General features: G+C 34.3%; 1 protein-coding gene across 4 annotated transcripts in view; it reads right to left on the reverse strand.

Moving 5' to 3' along the window:
* Positions 1 to 26018, reverse strand: part of SNTG1 (syntrophin gamma 1) — a 929093-nt gene that overhangs the window by 287205 nt on the left and 615870 nt on the right. For all 4 annotated transcript variants that reach the window (XM_030938149.1, XM_030938152.1, XM_030938151.1 and 1 more), the window contains one exon: positions 13665 to 13767. In XM_030938149.1, coding sequence (XP_030794009.1) covers positions 13665 to 13767 — 103 coding nt within the window. The remainder of the gene's footprint in view (positions 1 to 13664; positions 13768 to 26018) is intronic.

The following is a 26018-nucleotide window of genomic DNA, read 5'->3' on the forward strand; positions in this document are numbered from 1 at the left end:
TTAAAAATAGGTAAAAGGGAATTAATAACAGCAAGATTGTGGGATAGAAATCTCTATATTTCATTCCCCAACAGAGACACTAATATGAAACCAGTATATGGTATAGAAGGTGGGGAGAGGATGTAAAGGAGTAAGATCTTTATGCTGTGATTAAGTTATTATCCATTTAAAATAAATTGTTATAGTTTGTTCTATGCAATACTAATGAAAGTCACAGAAATACCTATAAGGGATACAGAAAAGAAATTGATGAAAGGATCAAAGCATGGAACTGCAAAAAACAAGGAAACAAATGAAAGTAGCTACAGAGGAAAAGAGAGACAACATTACTATAAGATATACAGAACACAACAAAATTACAGTAGTAAGTGCGTCCCTATCAGCAATTATTTAAACATAAGTGGAATAAACTTCCAAAACCACAGACATAAAGTGGTTAAATGGATTTAAAAACCAATATCCAAGTACAGACATACCTCATTTTATTACATTTTGCTTAATTTTGCTTCACAGATTTTTTATAAATTGAAGGTTTATGTCAACCCTGCATCCAGCAGATCTATATGCTTTTTTTATAATAGCTTGTGGTCACTTTGTGTCTCTGCATCACATTTTGGTAATTCTCACAGTATTTCAAATTTTTCTTTATTATTTTACGTGGTATGGTGATCTGTGGTCAGTTATCATTTATGTTTCTATTGTAATTCTTTTGGAGCTTCACAAACCATGCCACATAAGGCAAGGAACTTAATGAATAAATGTTGTATGTGTTCTGACAGCTCAACTCACCATCTGTTCCCCATCTCTCTCCCTCTCCTTGGGCCTCCATATTCCCTAAGATACAATAATATTGAAATTAGAACAATGAATAACCCTACAATGGCCTCTAAGTGCTCAAGTAAAAGAAAGAGTTGCAAATCTCTCACTTCAAATCACAAGCTAAAAAAGAATAAGCCTAGTGAAGAAGGCATATTGAAAGCCAAGATAAGCCAGAAAACAAACTTCTTCCAGTCCAAGTTGTGAATGCAAAGGGAAAGTGTTTGAAGGAAGGTAAAAGTGCTACACCAGTGAACATGTATATGTTGAAGCAAAACAATCTTATTACTGATAAGGAGAAAGTTTCAGTGGCCTGGGTAGATCAATCCAGCCACAGCATTCCCTTAAGCCAAATCTTAATACAGAGCAAGATACTAACTCTCTTCAATTCTATAAAGGCTGAGAGGTGAGGAAAGTACAGAAACAAAAGTTTGAAGACAGCAAATGTTGCTTTATGGGACTCAAGAAAAGACACTGTCACCATATACAAAATTGCAAGATGAAGAAACAAGCGCTCTTGCAGGAGCTTTAGAAGCTGTAACTAGGGCTGGGATCAATGCTGAATGTGGCTTCACTAAAAAACAGATTTTTGTTGTATCCATTAAAGAGCCTCATATTAGAAGAAGATGACATCTAAGACTTTCATAGGTAGAAGGAAGTCACGCCAGCCACGGTGGCTCATGCCTATAATCCTAGCACTTTGGGAGGCTGAGGCAGGCAGATCACAAGGTCAGGAGATCAAGACCATCCTGGCCAACACATTGAAATCCCGTCTCTCCTAAAAATACAAAAATAAGCCAGGTGTGGCTGTGTGTACCTGTATTTCCAGCTACTTGGGAGGCTGAGGCAGAAGAATAGATAGAACCTTGCTGGCAGAGGCTGAAGTGAGTGCAAATCACACCCCTGCACTCCAGCCTGGGTGACAGAATGAGACTCTGTCTCAAAAAAAAAAAAAAAAAAAAAAAAAAAAAAAAAAAAAAAAAGGGAGGTCAATGTCTGCCTTCCAAACTTCAGCGAACTCTCTTGTTAGGGTCTAATGCAGCTGCTATCAGTTGAATTCCATTTTTATTTACTGTTCTGAAATAAAAAGGGCACGGATAGGTCCCTTAATAATTATGTTAAATCTACTCTGCCTATGCTCTAGAAATGGAACAACAAGGCCTAGATGGCAGTGTATCTGTTTATAGCAAGGTTTACTGAATATTTAAGTCCACTGTTGAGACCTACTGCTCAGAAACACACAAACACAGACACACACACACACACACCACACCCTGAAACACACATCTAAACACATTCCTTTCCAATAATTACTGCCTATTGACAATGCACCTGGTCACCCAAGAGTATTGATGAAGATGGACAAAATTAATGTAGTTCTCATGCCTGCTAACACAAAATCCATTCTGCAGTCCATGGATCAAAAAGGAATTTCAAAGTTTCAAATCATATTATTTAAGAAATATATTTAATAAAAGGATAGCTGCCATCGTTGGGGATTACTCTGATGGATCTAGGCAAAGTCAATTGAAAACCTTCTAGAAAGGATTCTCCATTGTTGATACTATAAAGAATATTCATGATTAATATTGATGGGAGTAGGTCAAAATATCAATATTAAGAGGCATTTGGAAGAAGTTGATGCCAACCCTCATGGGTGACTTTGAGGAATTCAAGACTCCTCAAGTGGAGGCAGTTAGTGTAGATGTGAAGGAAATAGCTGACGATTTACAATCAGAAGTAGAGCTTGAAGACGTGACTGAATTGTTCCAATCTCATGAATGTTTTCTTGAGATGGAATCTATTCTTGGTGAAGATGCTATGAACATTGTTGATATGACAATAAGGTATGTGGAATATTACATAAACTTAGTTGATAAAATGGTTGCAGAGTTTAAGAAGATTGACTAATTTTGAAGGAAGTTCTAATATGGGTAAAATGCCCCAAGACTATTACATGTCACAGAGAAATCTTTTATGAAAGGAAGAGTTAATGAATGTGACATACTTCATTGCTGTCTATTTCAAGGAATTATCATAGCCATTCCAAACTTCAGCAACCACCACTCCGATCAGTCAACATCCTTCAATATAGTGACTAACAAAAAGGCTGCAACTCAGTGAAGGTTCAGATTATTCTTAGCATGTTTTAACAAAAGATTTTTTTTTTATTATACTTCAAGTTCTGGGGTACATGTGCAAGAAATGCAGGTTTGTTCCATAGCTATGCACGTGCCATGGTGGTTTGCTGCACACATCAACCCATCATCTACATTAGGTATTTTTCCTAATGCGATCCCTCCCCTAGACTTCCACCCACCATCAGGCCCTTGTGTGTGATGTTCCCCTCCCTGTGTCCATGTGTTCCCAAATGTTCAGCTCCCACTTATGAGTGAGAACATGCAGTGCTTGGTTTTCTGTTCCTGCATTAGTCTACTGAGAGTGATGGTTTCCAGTTTCATCCATGTCCCTCAAAGGAAATGAACTCATCCTTTTTATGGGTGCACAGTATTCTATGGTGTATATGCGCCACTTTTCTTTATCCAGTCTATCATTGATGGGCAATTGGGTTGGTTGCATGTCTTTGCTATTATAAATACTGCTACAATAAACAGAAGTATGCATATGTCTTTATGGCAGAATTATTTGTATTCCTTTGGGTATATACCCAGTAAAGGGATTGCTGGGACAAATTGTATTTCTGGTTCTAGATCCTTGAGGAATTGCCACCCTGTCTTCCACAATGGTTGAACTAATTTACACTTGCACCAACAGTGTAAAAGCGTTCCTGTTTCTCCAAATCCTCCCCAGCATCTGTTGTTTCCTGACTTCTAAATGATCGCCATTATAACTGGCATGAGGGTATCTCATTGTGTTTGATTTGCATTTATTTAACGACCAACGATGATGAGCTTTTTTTCATACATTTGCTGGCCACATAAATGTCTTCTTTTGAGAAGTGTCTGTTCATATCCTTTGCCCACTTTTTGATGGCATTGTTTGTTTCTTGTAAATTTGTTTAAGTTCCTTGTAGATTCTGGATATCAGCCCTTTGTGTTTTTCTCCCATTCTGTGGGTTGCCTGTTCACCCTGATTATAGTTTCTTTTTTGTGCAGAAGCTCTTTAGTTTAATTAGACCCCTTTTGTCAATATTGGCTTTTGTAGCCATTGCTTTTGGTGTTTTAGTCATGAAGTCATTGCCCATGCCTATGCCCTGAATGGTATTGCCTAGGTTTTCTTCTAGGGTTTTTATGGTTTTAGATCTTATGTTTAAGTCTTTAATCTATCGTGAGTTAATTTTTGTGTAAGGTGTAAGGAAGAGGTCCATTTTCGGTTTTCTGTATATGGCTAGCCAGTTTTCCCAGCACCATTTATTAAATAGGGAATCCTTTCCCCATTGCTTGTTTTTGTCAGGTTTGTCAAAGACCAGATGGTTGTAGATGTGTGGCTATTTCTGAGGCCTCAGTTCTGTTCCATTGGTCTATATACCTGTTTTGTTACCAGTACTATGCCATTTTTGTTACTGTGGCCTTGTAGTATTGTTTGAAGTCAGGTAGCATGATGCCTCCAGTGTTGTTCTTTTGCTTAGGATGCTCTTGGCTCTATGGGCTCTTCTTTGGTTCTATATGAAACTGAACATAGTTTTTTCTAATTCTGTGAAGAAAGTCAATGGTAGCTTGAATCTATAAATTTCTTCGGGCAGTATGGCCATTTTCACTCTATTGATTCTTCCTATCCATGAACATTTGTTTTTCCATTTGTTCGTGTCCTCTCTTATTTCCTTGAGCAGTACTTTGCAATTCTCCTGGAAGAGGTCAGTCACTTCACCTGTAAGTTGCAGTCCTAGGTATTTTACTCTCTTTGTAGCAATTGTGAATGGGAGTTCACTTATGATTTGGCTCTATGTTTGTGTATTAATGGTGCATAGGAATGACTGTAATAATTTTTGCCCGTTGATTTTATATCCTGAGACTTTGCTGAAGTAGCTTATCAGCTTAAGGAGATTTAGGGCTGAGATAATAGGGTTTTCCATATATGCAATCATATCATCTGCAAATAGAGATAATTTGACTTCGTTTCTTCCTGTTTGAATATACTCTATTTCTTTATCTTACCTGATTGCCCTGTCCAGAACTTCCAATACTGCATTGAATAGGAGTGGTGAGAGAGGGCATCCTTGTCTTGTGATGGTTTTCAAAAGGAAGGCTTCCAGTTTTGGCCCATTCAGTATGATATTGGCTGTGGGTTTGTCATAAATAGCTCTAATTATTTTGAGATACATTCCATCAATAACTAGATTATTGAGAGTTTTTAACATAAAAGGGTGTCAACTTTTATTGAAGGCCTTTTCTGCATCTATTGAGATAATTATGTGGTTTTTGCCATTGGTTCTGTTTATGTGATGGATTACATTTATTGATTTGCATATATTTAACCAGTCTTGCATCCCAGGAATGAAGCCGGCTTGATGGTGGTGGATAAGCTTTTTGATGTGCTGCTGGATTCAGTTTGCCAGTATTTTATGGAGGATTTTCTCTTCAATGTCTATCAGGGATATTGTACTGAAATTTTCTTTTTTGTTGTGGCTCTGCCAGGTTTTGGTATTAGGATGATGCTGGCCTCATAAAATGAGTTAGGGCAGAGTCCCTCTTTTTCTATGGTTTGGAATAGTTTAAGAAGGAATGGTACCAGTCCCTGTTGGCACCTCTGGTAGAATTTGACTGTGAAACCATCTGGTCCTGGACTTTTTTGGTTGGCAGGCTGTTAATTACTGCCTCAAATTCAGAACTTGTTATTGGCCTATTCAGGGATTCAACTTCCTCCTGGTTTAGTCTTGGGAGGGTGTATGTGTCCAGGAATTTATCCATTTCTTCTAGATTTTCTAGTTTGTTTGCATAGAGGTGTATATAGTATTCTCTGATGGTAGTAATATATTTCTATGGGATCGTGGTGATATCCCCTTTATCATTTTTTATTGGGTCTACTTGATTCTTCTCTCTTTTCTTCTTTATCGGTCTGGATAGTGGTTATTATATTAATCTTTTCAAACAAAAATAGCCCCTATATTCATTGACTTTTTGAAAGGTTTTTTGAGTCTCCATTATCTTAAGTTCTGCTCTAATCTTAGTTATTTCTTGTGTTCTGATAGCTTTTACATTTGTTTGCTCTTGCTTCTTTAGCTCTTTTGATTGTCATGTTAGGGTGTCAATTTTAGAAATTTCCTGCTTTCTCTTGCAGGCAATTAGTGCTATAAATTTCCCTCTAAACATGCTTTAATGGTGTCCCAGACATTCTGGTAGGTTGTGTCTTTGTTCTCATTGGTTTCAAAGAACGTATTTATTTCTGCCTTAATTTTGTTATTTACCCAGTAGTCATTCTGGAGCAGGTTGTTCATTTTCCATGTAGTTGTGTGGTTTTTATTGAGTTTCTTAATTCTGAGTTCTTATTTGATAGCCTTATGATCTTAGAGACTGTTTATTATGATTCTCATTCTTTTGCATTTGTAGAGGTGTGTTTCACTTCCAATTATATGGTGAACTTTAGAATAAGTGTGAAGTGGTCCTGAGAAGAATTTATATTCTGTTGATTTGGGGTGAAGAATTCTTTCGACGTCTATTAAATCCACTTGCTCCAGAGCTGAGTTCAAGTCCTGAATATACCTGTTTATTTTCTGTCCCCTTGATCTGCCTAATATTGACAGTGTGGTGTTAAAGTCTCCCACTATTTTTGTCTGGGAGTCTAAGTCTCTTTGTAGGTCTCTAAGAACTTGCTTTATGAATCAAGATACTCCTATATTGAGTGCTCTTCTTGTTGCATTGATACTTTTATCATTATGTAATGCCCTCCTTTGTCTTTTTTGATCTTTTTTGGTTTAAAGTCTGTTTTATCAGAGACTAGGATTGCAACCCCTGCATTTGTTTTACTTTCCATTTGCTTGGTAAATATTCCTCCATCCCTTTATTTGAGCCTATGTGTGTATTTGCACATGAGATGGGTCTCCTGAATACAGCACACCAATGGGTCTTAACTCTTTGTCCAATTTGCCATTCTGTGTCTTTTAATTGGGACATTTAGCCTATTTACATTTAAGGTTAATATTGGTATGTGTGAATTTGATCCTGTCATTATGATGCTACCTGGTTATTTTGCCATTAGTTGATGCAGTTTCTTAATGGCATTGATGGTCTTTACAATTTGGTATAGTTTTGCAGTGGCTGGTATCAGTTTTTCCTTTCCATATTTAGCACTTTTTTTTCAGGAGGTCTTGTAAGGTGGATTTAGTGGCGACAGAATTTCTCAGCAATTGTTTTTCTGTAAAGAATTTTATTTCTCCTTCACGTGTGGAACTTAGTTTGACTGGATATGTAATTCTGGGTTGAAAATTCTTTTCTTTAAGAATGTTGAATATTGGCTCCCATTCTCTTCAGGCTTGTAGGGTTTCTGCAGAGAGATCTGCTGTTAGTCTGATGGGCTTCCCTTTGTGGGTAACACTACCTTTCTCTCTGGCTGCCCTTAACACTTTTTCCTTCATTTCAACCTTGCTGAATCTGATGATTATGTGTCCTGGGATTGCTCTTCTTGAGGAGTATCTTTGTGGTGTTCTTAGTATTTCCTGAATTTGAATGTTGGCCTGCCTTGCTATGTAGGGGAAGTTCTCCTGGATAATATCCTGACGAGTGTTTTCCGACTTGGTTCCATTCTCCCTGTTACTTTTAGGCACACCAATCAAACGTAGATTTGGTCTTTTCACAATAGTTCCATATTTCTTGGAGACTTTGTTCATTCCTTTTCACTCTTTTTTCTCTAATCTTGTCTGTACACTTTATTTCATTAAGATAATCTTCAGTCTCTGATATCCTTTCTTCCATTTGATCAATTTGGCTAATGATACTTGTGTGTGCTTCACAGAGTTCTTATACTGTGTTTTTCAGCTCCATCGGGTCATTTATGTTCTTCTCTAAACTTGTTATTCTAGTTAGCAATTCCTCTAACCTTTTTTCAAGGTTCTTAGCTTCCTTGCATTGTGATAGGACATGCTCCTTTAGCTTGGAGGAGTTTGTTATTACCCACTTTCTGAAGCCTACTTTTGTCAATTCGTCAAATTCATTCTCCATACAGTTTTGTTCCCTTGCTGGTGAAGAGTTGTGACCCGTTGGAGAAGAAGTGGTGCTCTGGGTTTTGGAATTTTCAGCCTTTGTGTGCTGGTTTTTCCTCATCTTCGTGGATTTATCTATTTTTGGTCTTTGATGTTGGGGCCTTTGGATGGGTTTTTTTGTGGATGTCCTTTTTGTTGATGGTGATGCTATTTCTTTCTGTTTGCTAGTTTTCCTTTTAACAATCAGGACCCTATGCTGCAGGTCTGCTGGATTTTGCTAGAGGTCCACTCCAGACCGTTTGCCTGAAATATACATTCTTCTTATGTGTACACAAAATATTCTCCCTAATAGTTTACATGTGTGGTCACAAAACAAGTCTTACTAAATTTAAGAAGATTGTAATCATACCAAATATCTTTCCTGATACAATGGTATTAAACTAGAAATCAATAGCAGAGAGAGAATTGAAAAATACACAAATGAGTGGAAATTAAGAAATGAAGTTTTGAAGAACCAAGGAGTCAAAAAAGAAATCACAAGGGAATTAAAAATATTTTAAACAATATTCAACAAATTAAAATGAAACACAACATACACAAACGCATGGGATACAGCAAAAGCATTACTAAGAGAGAAAATTTTATCAGTAAACATTTATATGTTAAAGCAGTACCTTACAAAATAATTTAAAACCCTCTAATCTACAACCAAATTTTACCCTTCAAAAACTAGAAAAAGAAGCAAAAGAAACCCAAGGTAGCAGAAGGAGAGTAATTATAAAGATTAGAGCAGAAATAAATAAAATGGAAAGACAATATAGAAAATCAACTAAGCAAATACTTGGTTTATTGAAAAGATCAACAATAATGACAAAAGTTCGACTAGGCTAATCCAAAAAGTAAAAAAAAAAAATGTAAATAAAAATTAGAAATGAAAGAGTAGACATTACAACTGCTGCCACAAAAACCAAAAGGATTGTTAGAGAGTAATGTGGACAATCATGTGCCAACAAACTGAATAATCTAGAAAAAATAGATAAAATTCTAGAAATATGTGACATACCAACAATCAATTATGGAAAAACAAAAAATACAGACAGACATAGAACTAGTAAGGGAACTGAATCGTTAATAAATTCTTCACATAAAAGAAGAGCCCACAACCAGATGGTTTTCCTGTAGAGCTTTACCAAGCATTTAAAGAAGAATTAGCACTGATCCTTCTCATACTCTTTCAAAAAAATTTGATGAGGGGAAATCAGTTTCCAAATTGAGGAGAGCATTACCCAGATATGAAAACCAGACAAAGATACTACAAAAAAATAAAACTACAAGCCAGTACTCCTGATGAACATGAATGCAAAAGTTCTCAAAAAGATACTATAAAACTGAATTCAATTACCAATTTAAAAGATTATACACCATGATCAATTATGACTTATTCCTGAAATACAAGGATGGTTCAACATGAAAAAAAAATCTATCCATGTAATTAACACACCACAGTAACAGAATGGTAGAAAAAAAATCCCACATAGTCACCTCAATTGATGAAGAAAAAAGCATTTGCCAAATTCAATATGTTTTCACAATTTAAAATATAATACATTTTACAAACTAGGAACAGAAGGAAATTACCTCAACATAATAAAGGTAATTCATATATAAAAAGCCCACAGCTAACACTATACTGAATGATGGAAAACTGAAAGCTTTTCCTCTAAGATTAGGAATAAGGCAAGGATGACCACTCTCAAGTCTTCTGTTTAACATGCAACCAAAAGTTATAGCCAGAAGCAATTAGGCAAGACTCAGAAATAAAAGTCACCCAAATTCAAAAGAAGAAGTAAAATTATCTTTGTTTGCAGATATGAGCTTGTGTGTAGAAAACTCTAAAGTTTAAACACACAAAAAAATGTTAAAACTAATAAACAAGTTTAAGGAAGTTGTAGAATAGACAACATAAAAAATCAGTTGTTTCTATTCATTAACAATAAAAAAGGAAAACAATTTTATTTATAATAACATCAAAAAGAATAATTAAGAATAATCTAACCCAAAAAGTTAAAAGTCTTTACACTGAAAACTAGAAAACATCATTGAGAAATTAACGATGAAACAAATAAATGGAAAAGCATCCCATGGTAATGTATTGGAAGAATTAATGCTGTTAAAATGTCCATACTAAGCAATGCAATCTAGAGCTTCAATGCAATCCTTATCAAAATCTCAATGGTATTATTTTGCAGAAATAGAAAAACTATCCTAAAATTCATATGGAACCTCAACTAATTCTGAATAGTCAAAAAATTCTTGAGAAAGAAAAACAGAGCTGGGGCTTTATACTTTCTGAACTCAAGATATACTACAAAGCTGCAGTAATCAAAGCAATGTGGTACTGGCATTAATTCGGACACACAGAACAATGGAACAGAATAATCCTAAAACTAACCCTCAATATGTGATGAAATTATTTTAAACAAACTTGTTAAGGTTATACAATAGGTAAAGAATAGTCTTCTCTTCAATTAATTGTATTGGGAAAACTGAATATCCTCATGCAAAAGAATGTTGGGCACTTACCTGATACTAGGTATAGAAATTGACTCAAAACAAATTAAATACCTAAACATTAGACTTGAACTGTAAAAAATCTTAGCAGAAAACTTAGAGAAAACTCTTTACGACTCTGGATTTGGCAATTATTTCCTGAATAGGACACCAAAAACACAGGCATTAGAAGCAAAAAATAGACTTGACTACAGAAGAATTAAAATTTTTGTAAAATAAATAAAATGATCAACAGAGTGAAACAGCAACCTTTGAAATGGGAACAAATATTTTCAAACCATATGTCTGATAATACGTTAATAGCCAGAGTATCTGAAGAATTCTTACAACTCAACAACAGCAAAACAAATAACCAGATTTAAAACTGAATAGAAGACTTGAATAGACTTGTCTTCAAAGAAAATATGCAAATGGCCAATAAATATGTGAAAAGAAGCTTAACATTACCGATTATCAGGGAAATTCAAATCAAAACCACAGTGAGTTATCACCTGACAACCATTAGAATGGCCACTATCAAAACCAGAACAAAACGAAGTAAAAAACAGAAAATAAGAAGTGCTGGTGAGGATATGCAGAAATTGGAAACTTTGCCTCTGTTACTTAGTGTAAAATGATGTAGCTGCTATGGAAAACGGTATGGTCATTCTTCAAAAAACTAAAAATAGAATTACCATATGATCCAGGAATCCCACTTCTGAGTGTATATCCAAAATAACTGAAAGCAGAGATGTGAAAGATATTTGTACACTCATGTTCATTGCAGCATTATTCACAATAACAAAGAATAACCAACCTAAATGCTCACTGTTCAAGGTTTGAATAAAGGTTGAATAAAGAAAATGTGGTATATGCATACAAAGGAATGTTATTCAATCTCAAATAGGAATGAAATTTTGTCATATTCTACAACATAGATGAGTCTTAAGGACATTATGCTAAGTGAAATAAGCTAATCACAGAAAGAACAATACTGGATTATTCCAAGTGCACAAGGTGACTAAAGTGGTCAAATTCTTATAAACATAAAGTACAATGGTGTTTGCCAGGAGTTGAGTCTGGGGAAAATAGGGAACTGTTTAAGGGGTATAGAATTTCCATTTTGCAATATCAAAAGTTTCTAGAGATATGTTACACACTAATGTACATAGACTTAAGACTACTCTTCTCAACACTTAAAATGGTAAAGATGGTAAATTTTACGTTATGTGTTATTTCCCACAATAAAAAGTATGCTCACTTTGGAAATAAATTTCGCAATTTATTTATATTTATTTATTTATTTTTGAAACCAGGTCTCACTCTGTCACCCAGGCTGGAGTACAGTGGCATGATCTCAGTTCACTGCATCCTCACCCTACCAGGCTCAAGCCATCCTCCCACCTCAGCCTCCCAAGTAGCTGGAAACACAGGCACAAGCCACCATGCCTGGATATTTTTTTTTTTTGGTAGAGACGGCATTTTGACATGTTGTTCAGGTTGGTCTTGAGCTGCTGAGCTTAGGTGATCTGCCAGCCTCGGCTTCTCAAAATGTTGGGATTACAGACATGGGCCACTGCAACCCTCTAAATTTGGCATTTTATTAACAAGTTAATTATACATCTATATAGTCACTCAGCAATTCCATTCTTAGGTATTTATTGTACTAAAATAAAATTACAAAACTGCCAAAACCCTTATACAAGAAGCTTCCAGTGATGGGATTGCTGGGTCAAATGGTATATATTTGAAATATATAAATCATTCTATTATAAAGACACATGCATGCGTATGTTCATTGCAGCACTATTCACAATAGTAAAGACATGGAATCAACCTAAATGCCCTTCAGTGATAGAATGGATAACAAAAATGTACATATACACCATGGAATACTATGCCACCATAATAAAAGAAAGAGATCATGTGCACTGCAGGGACATGAATGGATGGAGCTGGAGGCCATTATCCTTAGCAAACTAACACAGGAACAGAAAATCAAATACTTCGCATTCTCACTTATAAGTGAGAGCAATATGACGAGAACACATAGACGAATAGAGGGGAACCACACACACTGTGGTCTTTTGGTGGGATGTAGGGTTGGAGGAGGGACAGGATCAGGATAAGTAACTAATGGGCATTAAGCTTAATAACTGGTTTGTGTACAACGAACCCCCATGACACAAGTTTACCTATGTAACAACCCTGCACTTGTACCTCTGAACTTAAAATAAAAGTTAAATAAAATAATGTTTCCAGCAGCTTTGTTTATTATAGCAAAATACTGGAAACAGTGCTGGTATCTTCAACATAAAGATACATTAATAAATGTAATACATTCATACAATGGAATAATAAACAGCAATATAAATGAACAAACTAAGAAATATGTAGCATAAGTGAATCTGAAGGAAATTATTCATAAAGAAAGAAACCAGAATAAAAAATAAATCAAGTAGAATTCCATTCTATAAAGTTCTAGAAGAAGTAAAATAATGTATGAAGAAGAGAGTGTAAGTGAGTAGTCATTTCTGGGCTGTTATTTACTGGGAACAGTTTTATGATTGCAGGAAGTGGATTAAGCAAATGTGTGCCTTTTCAGAACTGATCCAACTGTGCAAGATATTTGCATTTTATTGCATACAAATTATGTCTCAGTGAAAAATATATTATTCTTCAATTTTTCAGCAAAAGTATTAGATAATATACATTTCATTTTAGAAAATGCATCCAGAAAATAAAGTTGACAAATAACTTTTCAAGTAGTTCTAGGTAAATTAGTACATTCCCACAAAGGCAAACGCTTTTCTTATATTCTCTCATCAGATTAACTTAAGCACACATTCTTGCTTAGTAGTAATTTTTAGTTAGAGAAAATACATTCACCAAGTATTCTGATGAAATTTAATAGACATGCATAATGCATACATGATATTTGATATGATGCTTATTTTTAAAACAAGTAATACTTCTCCAGTTGTAGGTTAGAAAAAAAAAAACTGTAATGTGGTGAATCTATACTTGAAGAAAAAAATATGTTCTCTTTTCATAAGGGTTAGTAGAACACTTTGTAATATAAAGGTATTTATAGTCAGGAAAAAATCTCAACTTTAAGAAGAAATTACCAATTATTGTCAAAATAATAATTACATAACTATAATGATGTGAGCACTTTTATCTATTCTTTCTAAATGCTTACATGCACAATCTTCATTCAATGGGAGTTTGAGGAAAGCAGGTGCTCTTTTTAAAAATGACACTGTTAGAGTCACTTCTTCTCCAGCATTCCGAAGAACCTGAACCTAAAAAAAAAAAAAAAATAAAAAGAATAAAACTATCATTACATTTATTTTATATGATGGCAAAGGCTTTAAATTATTGGTTGTTTTTTCCACCTTCCATTTTTCCTTAGTGATCAGAAGCATTTTATAAAAGATAGAGGGAGGTAATTATTTATCATTGCAGTAAGAGTTATCAATGTGCATCCTCTTGTCACATTCTGTGATCCCCTGTTTATTTGCAATGTGCATCTTCCATTCATACTTATTGAGGTCTTCTTGAATTTATGGTCTATATTAGGCAATATGAGGAATTATGAAGTCCACAGAAAGACAGATATAATGTTCAGGACACTGTATTTATTAGTAAATATTAATAATTGTTGAACATCTATTATGCACCAGTAAATTGAATAAGCTTTGGAGCATCCGTTATGCAACATAAAATAGGCTAAGATAAAAGGGAAAATTATTCTAAAAGCATAAAAATCTGATTCTGCCAATGTTGACTAGAGTACTAATTCAGATTAAATCAAATTGACCCAATTCACTCTAATCCTCTTGCAAAAAATATTGGCATTACATCTTCTACTTATTGTTTTCTTTTCCCTGCAAACCTGTTATTATCAATAGCATCAGTTGTTATATAATGTTGAAGTCTGTTATTATCAATGACTCTCAACATTTTTTAAATTATGAAATAAGTAAGTCTAGTTCTTCCAGTTAAAATAATTTCAATTTCTCAAAAAATCATATCTAAAAATATAAGCATTGTAAAAATTTAAAAATTGTCAAAAAAACTAAAAGAACAAAGAAGCGGAAGAGTTATTTATACCAAACACACCTGAAAAATATATTAATATATTTATGATTTTAAACTGTCATGTAAAATAAGGAGACAAGAATAATCAGTGAAAAAGCAGTTAATAAACATGGAAATATATCTTGTTAAATACACTGAAAAATTGTTCAACCACAAATCATTAAAGAATTGGCTACTTAAAAGCCAATTTAGAATGACTTCTGGTCCTGACAAGATGGCACAGATGGCCGGGAGTGGTGGCTGGCGCCTGTAATCCCAACACTTTCGAAGACCGAGGCAGGCGGATCACCTGAGGTCTGCAATTCGAGACCAGGCTAGCCAAAATGATAAAACCCCCTTCTCTACTAAAAATACAAAAAATAAAAATAAAAATTAGTCGGTCTTGGTGGCAGGCATCTATAATCCCAGCTACTCGGGAGGCTGAGGCAGGAGTATCGTTTGAACCTGGGAGGCAGAGGTTGCAGTGAGCCGACACTGCACCTCTGCACTCCAGCCTGGGCAGCAAGAGGGGAACTCCATCAATACATACATACATACATACATACATACATACATACATACATAAAATTTTTTTTAAAGGGACAAGCTCATCTCTCTCTGCTCCTCCCCAAGAAGTACAACTGTAAACACTGAAGAAAACAGAAGAGACAACCAAATAAGAACTCTGAAAGACAGGAGAAGGAAAACCTGATTAGGGATCTCAGGACAGCACTGGACAGCACAGAGACCAGATACATTACCTGCTCCACCAAACAGAGGAACACCAAACAGGCCAGGCATTTTCTCCGCCCCATCGTTAAAACAGACAGCACGCTAGATAGGCTCATACTACCTCTGGATTGTAAGACAGCCCCACTAATACCAGGCAAGGCCACAAACATCAGTGAGTGGTGACAACTGGAAGCCAGCGGAAGTGCTAGCCTTCCCCCTGGGTCTGAGAATACTCTGCCCCACTCAGAGGCACTGCGTAACCGGGAACACTGGCAGGGGTACCTCCTCATACGTGCCCAGTGAAAGAGGCCGCTTTGTGAAGGTCCTGAGACTACCCTCCCCCGCCTGGAGACACCGTCCTAGCAGAGAGTACCAGCAAAGATAGACCTGCTCCAAAGTCCCCATTATCCTACCTCTTCTACAGCAGGGAGGAACCCTCCATAACCAGCACTGACCTGGGAAAGCTTTTTCCATCCCTTCAGACTATCCCAGCAGGGAACAGTGGGTGCCCATTGATACGAGATAAATCAGTCAGAACAAAGCAGCACCAAACGACTCTAAAACATATATCGTAAGTGGAACCATAGTCCACAAACCCGTGAGCTAAATAGTAAATTTCTGCTTAAAAAAATAAATCTCAAGTAAGAGGCAGAGTCACCTAATATAATAAACAAAATGACCAGGATATAGTAAAAATTATATGTCATATTGAGAACCAGAAAAATCACAATTTTAAAGGGAAGAAGTAATCTACTAATATCAATGAGATAAATCACATATTGGAACTCTCTGACAAGGATTTTGAAGCAATCAACAAAAATGTTGCCATAAGAAATTACAAGATTTTTTGATACACGTGAAAAATTATAAAATCTCAGTAAAAAAATAAGTTATGTTATAATATCCAAATATATATTACACAAATATTTTTTCATAAATTTTAAAAATACTTGGGAATAGTTCAATAACAAAGTAGGAATGAGAGAGAGTAGAATTAACAAAGACGAGGACAGAATAATATAATTCACCTAATCTTAACAATAAAGAGTATATAGACCAAAAAACAGAAAAAAGAAAAGAAAAGAAAGAAAGAAAGAAAAAATAAGCTGAAGAATAGTAACAAAATATATAAAATGCATATCATATGAGTCACAGAAGAGAGGAGAAAGAAGAGGGACTGAAAGAGTATTTAAACATATAATGTCTGAAAATTTCTCAAATTGGATGACAGATATGAGCCCACAGATTTAAGAAACTTAACAAACCTCAAAAGGATCCTGCCAAATAAATCTACACTAAGACACATCATAATTAAAATTTTGCAAACTAAAGATAAAAAAGAACAAACTTTTAAAACTTTTAAAAGGAGCCAGATAAAGGACTTATGTAAATATTATTAAATGTTTTCACAAATCAAATAATACAACATGATTAATGCAAATCAGATAATACAACATGATCACCTGAAGTTTAATCCAGGAATACAAGGTTGGTTTAACATTAGAAAATCAACTGGTGTAATTAACCACATAAAAACCTAAGTTGAAATATCAAATAACAGTTGGCAATATTCAAAATTCGTATCTGTTGAACCCTTTAAGCAAAGTAATGGTAGAACAGAACTTCCTCAAACTGGCAGAGGGAAAGCTATTTAAAAAACCTACAGGTCTGTCACAGATGGACATTTGGGTTGATTCCAAGTCTTTGCTATTGTGAATAGTGCCGCAATAAACATACGTGTGCATGTGTCTTTATAGCAGCATGATTTATAATCCTTTGGGTATATACCCAGTAGTGGGATGGCTGGGTCATATGGTACATAAGAAAATGTGGCACATATACACCATGGAATACTATGCAGCCATAAAAAAGGATGAGTTTGTGTCCTTTGTAGGGACATGGATGCAGCTGGAAACCATCATTCTTAGCAAACTATCACAAGAACAGAAAACCAAACACCGCATGTTCTCACTCATAGGTGGGAACTGAACAATGAGATCACTTGGACTCAGGAAGAGGAACATCACACACTGGGGCCTATCATGGGGATGGGGAAGGCGGGAGGGATTGCATTGGGAGTTATACCTGATATAAATGATGAATTGATGGGTGCTGACGAGTTGATGGGTGCAGCACACCAACATGGCACAAGTATACATATGTAACAAACCTGCACGTTATGCACATGTACCCTAGAACTTAAAGTAAAAAAAAAAAAAAAAAAAAAAAAAAAAAAAGCCTACAGGTAATATCATTACCAAATGGTAAAAGATTAAAGGCCTCAATGACTTCAGTTTAGAAAAAATAAAAGAGTGTCCACACTATCTACTTTAAGTCAACATCTCCATAAAGATACTAAGCAGGGCAATATAGAGAAAAAAAGTAGTTATCTATATTTGAAAAGAAGGAACAAAAGCATCTATCTGCAGATGACGTGATGGCTTACAAAAAACGTGCACTAGAATCTACCAAAAAAAAAAAAAAAGAAAAGAAATAAAAAACTCCTGGAACTAATCATAACTAATCTTTTTAGTAGAGTTTCAGGAAATAAGATAAATATAAAATCACTATATTTCTTTATAAAAAAATCAGAATTTCTAATTAAAATTTTGTAAAATCACCAAATATAAAATCACTATATTTCTTTATAAAAAAATCAGAATTTCTAATTAAAATTTTATAAAATCACCAAAAACCATGAAATATTTATGTATCAGTCTAACAAAAGTAGTAAAAGCCCTGTATACAAAACATTGCTATGAGTAATTTTTAAACATTTAAATATATGTGTCACAAAACTAGATATTTATCTACCCTAATTGACATATGGGAATCCCAGCAGATTTTTTAATAAAAATTGACAAACTGTTATTAAAATTATGTGGGAATTTAAAAAATACAGGATAACCAAACCACCTTTGGAAAATAAAAGCAAAGCTATTAAATCAACATCGTTTGATTTTAAGAGATATAAAAATACTATAATCATCAAGACATTGTGCTATCAAAAACATAGATAAAATAAAATAATAATATAATATGATGTAATATAATTAATATAATATAATGTAATATAATATAAAATGTGTCCAGAAATAAATGCAAACAAAAATAAACAACTATTTTTCAACAATGTTGCAATGAAGTAGAGAAAGTAAAATCTTTTTTTTTTTTTTTTTTTTTTTTTTTTTTGAGACGGAGTCTCGCTCTGTCGCCCAGGCTGGAGTGCAGTGGCCGGATCTCAGCTCACTGCAAGCTCTGCCTCCTGGGTTTACGCCATTCTCCTGCCTCAGCCTCCTGAGTAGCTGGGACTACAGGCGCCTGCCACCTCGTCCGGCTAGTTTTTGTATTTTTTAGTAGAGATGGGGTTTCACCGTGTTAGCCAGGATGGTCTCGATCTCCTGACCTCGTGATCCGCCCGTCTCGGCCTCCCGAGAAAGTAAAATCTTTTTAACAAATTGTGCTGGGACAATTGCAAATCCTCATTAGAAAAGAAAAGGAGCTTTGATCTATACCTTATATGACATACTAATACTACTTCAGAGTGAATCAATCACCTGAATATAAAGTCTAAGCTTATAAAACTTCTAGAAGTAAACTTTGGAGAAAACCATTGTGGCATTGAGGCAGGATTTATTTTTGTAGTTATTAATCCAAAAGTACATCCTGTAAAAACACAAATTGTTAAGTTGGTAGTAATCAAAATTGAACCATTGTTTTTCACACAACATGCTTTTAAGAGAGTCACAAACTTTGAGGAAATATTTGTAAATCTTTTTCTGATAAATAATATACACCTGGAATATATTTTAAAACACTCAAAACTCAATAATAATACAAATGACTTAATAAAACATGAGAAAAAATCTTAGGCAGGTACATCCTTGAACTTATGTTGATGGCAAATTAGTGCATGAAAATATGCTTAACATAATTAGGGAAATGTAAATTAAAACTATAATGAGATACCACTATAAATCTTCTGAAATGTCCAAATTATATATGCCTCAGATACTAAGTGTGTGTAAGGTTTTGGAGGAACTGGACTGCTCAGAGACTAAGAATAAAAATTTTAAATGTTACAATGATTTTGGAAAATAATTTAGCAATTTCATAAAATTGAAACATGCCATTACTACATGATCCAGTAAATTAATTTTTAGAAATTTATCCAAGAGAAATGAAAGTAAATGTCCTTATAAATACTTTTCATGAATATTCATGGCAGCTGTATTTTTAATCAGAAAATTTAGAAAACTCAAATGTCCATCAGAAGGTAAATGGGTAAACAAACTGAGGTATATCCTTATAATGGAGTGTGACTACAATAATAAGAAAAAATGAATGAGTGATGGGTACATGATACCTGGTGAATAAATATAAAATAATTATATTAAGTGAAAGAAGCCAGAAAACATACTACCAACTACAGGATTACATTTACATAAAATTGTAGAAAATGTAAGCAAATGTATAGTGCCACAAAGCAAATTAGCGATTGTTCAGGGATTGAGGAGAAGAGAAGAGGCAGAATGACAGATTATACAGTGGCAGGATTAAACTGTTAGGGTAAATGAATGTTTTATTACCTTGCTTGTGTTGGTGGGTATTTTATGTCATGGATTGCTGGACACAGTACTGTGAAGATATCAATTCTGCTCTATTTTTCTATAGATTCAGGACAATATCATTGAAAGTTCCAGTGTTATTTCTTTTACTTTTTTTGGCTTAGAATGAATTTATGAACTTGGCTTCTGTATTTGTATTGACATTATATTATAACCTCTAAATATTGATATAATCAATATTATATGACAATTTTGGGAATTTCTGATAAATTAAAATACATGATGCAGTGGAAAAAATAGCTAAGTACTCATATTCTATAGTAAGTGTAAAATAGATAATATCTAGGATTAAACAAAAAGAAATAATGGTATGAAAATCAATTTTGAACAAGTATATAAATATGGGAATTTGTGAATATGGGTGTAGATATGGGAAAAATATGACCTGTATAGGTTAAATATGGTTGCCTACGAAATAGACAATGGACAATTGCTTTACTTTTAAAGCTTTACATTTAGGCCGGGCGCGGTGGCTCAAATAATCCTAGCACTTTGGGAGGCCGAGACGGGCAGATCACGAGGTCGGGAGATCAAGACCATCCTGGCTAACACGGTGAAACCCCGTCTCTACTAAAATACAAAAAAAAAAAAAAAATTAGCCGGGGGAGGTGGCAGGCGCCTGTAGTTCCAGCTACTCCGAAGGCTGAGGCAGGAGAATGGCGTGAACCCACGAGGCGGAGCTTACAGTGAGCTGAGATCCGGCCTCTGCACACCAGCCTGGGCAACGGATCGAGACTCTATGTCCAAAAAAGAAGAAAGCTTTACATTTGTGCTTCAATCTTAAAGTTTTTTTCAAGTATAAGTGAAAAATATAAGAACGTTAAACAATAATAAAAACTCACCCTAAAGAGATAATGAGTTTTTAAACTATAAGGTCAGTTATGAGTATCTGTGTAATCATAATTTTAAGTCTTTGACAAATACACATTTTTAATTAATTCAGGATTATTAATCTTTTCAGGGAATAAGATTGAGATAGTATTTTTTTTTTTTGAGTTTTTCTTCTGTGGTTTAAATGCATATTATATCAGCCTGATACTGTCAAGTTGGAAAATATAAGTTCTATATCTTGAATAATAATGAATGAATTCTTCCTGCCAAATCAGAAATTACCAATAAATCCAGTTGTCCTTTTTACTTTCATTCACATTTTATAATTCAAATAAAATGTTGTGAATTTTGATCAGATAAAGTACTTTTTACTTTCATTCACATTTTATAATTCAAATAAAATGTTGTGAATTTTGATCAGATAAAGTACTTTTTACTTTCATTCACATTTTATAATTCAAATAAAATGTTGTGAATTTTAATCAGATAAAGTATTAGCACAGTTATTCTCTCAAACTGCTATAGGTGAGTACCCAAGCAAGAGGATTGATAAATGGTGACAATCAATAAGAATAGAAAAGAGAAATTAAATTCAAATAGATATTTATGGATTTAATCTAATATTGAAACCACTACAAATCTAACGACTCAGTTCATGAGCTGAAAACTCTTAAGTTCCATTCATCTATTAAGAAGAAAAGTTCATACAACGCTTTTTGGTTCTTTGCCCTTTCTGGTTTTCCCCTGGAGGCCGTTCTAACTTCTATGAGATTCTAAGGAGGAATTTAGCTAGCTGCTGCTACTCTGGAATATAAAGCCAAGGATGCCCATAGCTGAGCTTGCTTTTAATTGATAAAAAGAAGTCACTGCTGCTTTCTCTATGCATATTTTAAGCACACATCAGGAAACACGCACACACCTCCCTTCACAGACAGCAAGGGCAGGAAGATTAGTTTGTGAGGATCATAGTTACTGACCTCACGTGGTATCAGGAAATCAAGTAAGACTTTGATCTTAAGAGAGTCAGATTGACGTATTTCTGCCCACTAGTAACAATGATGGAAAACAGTCACCTAGAATGTGACATTAACATTCGACTTATCCCACTTAACATAAGTAAATTATTTCCTTATTCTGGATCCTATCTGAAAACGATCTTAAAAATGACTTTGAGGGTTGATATTGAAACAGGTCACTTTACAGATAAAATAGGCTAATCCAGAAACTATAACATGCTTTACTGTTCACTCTAAAATAGTGACTATATGTGGAAACCAAATAAATGAATCATTTTTTTTTTTTTTTTTTATGCACTGGTTTATGAACTGAAGGAAAAATAAGAAGTTGGCTTATTATGGGTATTACTGAGTGACAGCTTTGGTTGAAAGTGTAATGTAAAAGCTCTCATGCCGGGGTTAGGGAGTCCTCCTGCCATTGTGTATCTACTAGCACATTCAGGTTTACAGAGAAGTCTTCTGGTGGCAGGGTGAGGGAGCATACTGCCCTTCTGTGGTTTCCTGCAGGCATATACATTCACAACTGCAGATTGCTCACAGGGTCATGGCAGTTGCTAGCCATGGGCAGGAGATAAGGCCTTCCTAAGAGAGAAGCATTCGAGCAAGAAATGAGTCTGTAATATTCACAAGAGCTGGTACTGTTGGACTGGAAAGTAAATCAAGTGTATTAGCAGAAATTTCCCTGCTGGAAAGTAGGGTATAGAGCTGCATCTAAGAAAACCTTATCACATAACTTTTGGAAGCAGTGGATTAATCAACTATGTGAAGTCAAATATAATTGGGAATGTGGAGGAAACAACTGAAAAAAAACAAACAAACAAGAATTTGACATGATTGAGACACATCAGCTCTCATCTTTGTTGCTGCAACCACAGGATACAGGACAGAGCTGGAAAAGCTAGAAATACATCACATTAGGGATGGGGAGTCAGATTATCGTCAACATAATAGCACAAGGAAGGTAATGTGATGTTCCTGAGGAGGCATTGTATGCATTTATTCATTTTATTATGTTTCTCTGCATTTTAATTTTTAAAAATACTTCATAAATACATAGAAATGAAATAGGAATATTTCAATAGGCATTTCTAGTGTAAATTTTATGTCGTTTAAAATGAAAAGTCCCAGCAAGAATGTCCATCTGGTTATATGATGAAAGAAGGAACTATGAATAATTTAAAATTTCAGAATTCCTAAAATTTCAGCCTAAAATAATGTATAATTATGCAATAATGTTTGATTTTGATAATTATTTATTACAATTAAGAATGCAGTTTCAGCTCTCAGCTCTAACAAAAATAGCAAATCTTAGTGAAACTAATCATAATACAATAATAATAAATTATTGAATTTCAATATAGAAAAGAGTCACTTATTTCAGTTAGATAAGAATATTGAAACATTTGATAAAATTGTATTTATTTAAGGTAATGACTTAATATTTAAGGTTATGACTGAAAATAATTAATTGTTTTCAAAGACTCAACTAAAACAAGATTTTATATAATAGAAGTGTATAAAGAGACATATCCTTCTGAGGTAAACTTTAATTGAAGTAAAATACATTATTAGCTAGTTTACGTGGCTATGGAAATACTATTTCAGCATTTGTTGTAATTCCAAGATGATTTCCTCAATAACTCAAGCAACATTTTCTTTTATATTTTAATTGTTATGTGGCCAACTGAGTAGCTCAAGATCCATTGCAACTGATAAAATTTCTACTTTGAAAAAGCATCAGGAACAGAGGGATAAAACTGAGTTTTATCTAATTCTTAAAGAAGAGATTATTCCAGTAGGAAATCATGTATCTTCAAACTATTGTATTAAAGTAAATTTAAATGAAAATTAAAAATAAAGGCATAGTAGTATAAATAAAATAAACAAGAGACAATTATTAATATAAATGTATACACCAATGCTGTATTTTGAATACAGATGGAATTCAGCAAGTGAGAAATGAAATTTTGCTATGAGCAAGTGGTCTTTACTACAAAAGAGAAATACTGAATAAATATCCAGGAATTATTATGAATATAATTAATTTCCTCAAAAAGTTGTGTGTGTTTGTACATATATATGTGTGTGTATGTGTGTGTGTGTGTGTATATATATGTGTGTGTGTGTGTGTGTGTGTGTGTGTGTGTGTGTGTATTTACATGTTTCTCCCTTCAATGAAAGATTCTGAAAGGATGTTTGGTCAAATTGAGCAGCAATTCCTAATGAAAACTCCAAGAAAAGTAGGAATAGAAAACAAAAAAAAAAAAAATTCCCTGGCATGTCCCCCCACCAACCCTCCAACTTAGGGCTCTCTTTAATATTTCTAAAAGAAATTTCAATTTTTTATTTGTCTGTATTTGCTGGAACTCATAAAATATTGTTGAAAAATAATGGAGATAATGGTCGTCTTTATTTGGTACCTGACTGTAGTTGACATGATAAAATAAAAATAATTTTATTATTTTTTATTTTTTTCAGCAATTACCAGTTGCCTTTATTTATATAAAAGTATATTAAATACTCTCAATATGTAAAAGTAAAAAATATTATCTATATAAATAGAAAATTTCCATATACAAAATCTTTTTTAAAAATTATACATGCATATACAGTGTTGACCTTAGAAGCTGTACCTTAAATCTTAAACTCTGTATAGTTTGTACAGTAGATTCATGAAAACATAGTTATTGGTCAAATGTTTAATCAACACCACTCAAGTCAAAGTACTAAATGATAAAGCGTATTAGGAAGGTGCCCAAAATGCAGAAGTCTCCTGCATATAATACACTAATTGAAGGTTTGCCAATTGTTTTGAATTTCCAAATGTACTCCTTAAAAGAAAATAGAAAAAGAACCTAAATACAGTATTACAAACATTAGAAAAGTCTGCACAATTTCCATCTTAGTTTCCTACATGGTTTGAAGTCAGTCTTTCAAAAGCTCTTCAAAAGTTCATTTAGGAATATGTAAGGCATTCATTCATTGGTTTTTGGTTGGATGATCTCAGTACAGAATATATCATCTAAAGGATGACATACGTAGAAGGTACAGAGTTTTAAAAACTACAGCAACTTGGAATTTGTTGTACCATCATGCTCCAAAATCCCCGTTTGTATTTCCACATATTCTACTATCTTAAGAGTTCTGTTTTCTGCATATGGCTAGCCAGTTTTCCCAACATCATTTATCAAATAGGAAATCCTTTCCCCATTGCTTGTTTTTGTCAAGTTTGTCAAAGAGCATATGGCTGTTGATGTGTGGTGTTATTTCTGAGGCCTCTGTTCTGTTCCACTGGTCTATATATCTGTTTTGGTACCAGTATGCAGAAAACTGAAACTGAATCCCTTCCTTATACCTTATACAAAAATTAACTCAAGATGGATTAAAGACTTAAACGTAAGACCTAAAACCATAAAAACTCTAGAAGAAAACCTAGGCATTACCATTCAGGACATAGGCATGGGCAAATAATTCATGACTAAAACACCAAAAGCAATGGCAACAAAAGCCAAAACTGACAAACCGGGTTAAACTAAAGAGCTTCTGCACAGCCAAAGAAACTATCATCAGCGTGAACAGTCAACCTACAGAATGGGAGAAAATTTTTGTAATCTATCCATCTGGCAAAGGGCTAATATCCTAAATCTACAAAGAACTTAAGCAAATTTACAAGAAAAAGCAAACAACTCCATCAAAAAGTGGGCAAAGGATACGAACAGACACTTCTCCAAAGAAGACATTTATGCAGCTCATCATTACAGGTCATCAGAGAAATGCAAATCAAAACCACAATGAGATACCATCTCACGCCAGTTAGAATGGCAATCATTAAAAGGTCAGGAAACAAAAGATGTTGGATTAGATGTGGAGCGATAGGAACACTTTCACACTGTTAGTAGGAGTGTAAATTACTTCAACCATTGTGGAAAACAGTGTGGCGATTCCTCAAGGATCTAGAACCATAAATATTATTTGACCCAGCAATCCCATTACTGGATATATACCCAAAGGCCTATAAATCATTCTGTTATAAAGACACCTGCACACATATGTTTATTGCAGCACTGTTGGCAATAGTGAAGATGGAGCCAACCCAAATGTCCATCAGTGATAGACTGGATAAAGAAAATGTGGTGCATACACACCATGGAATACTATGCAGCCATAAAAAAGGATGAGTTCATGTCCTTTGTAGGGACATGGATGAAGCTGGAATCCATCATTCTCAGCAAGCTAACACCAGAACAGAAAAACAAACACCACATG

This window comes from Rhinopithecus roxellana, chromosome 9 (genome assembly GCF_007565055.1).
Source record: "Rhinopithecus roxellana isolate Shanxi Qingling chromosome 9, ASM756505v1, whole genome shotgun sequence".
NCBI lineage: Eukaryota > Metazoa > Chordata > Mammalia > Primates > Cercopithecidae > Rhinopithecus > Rhinopithecus roxellana.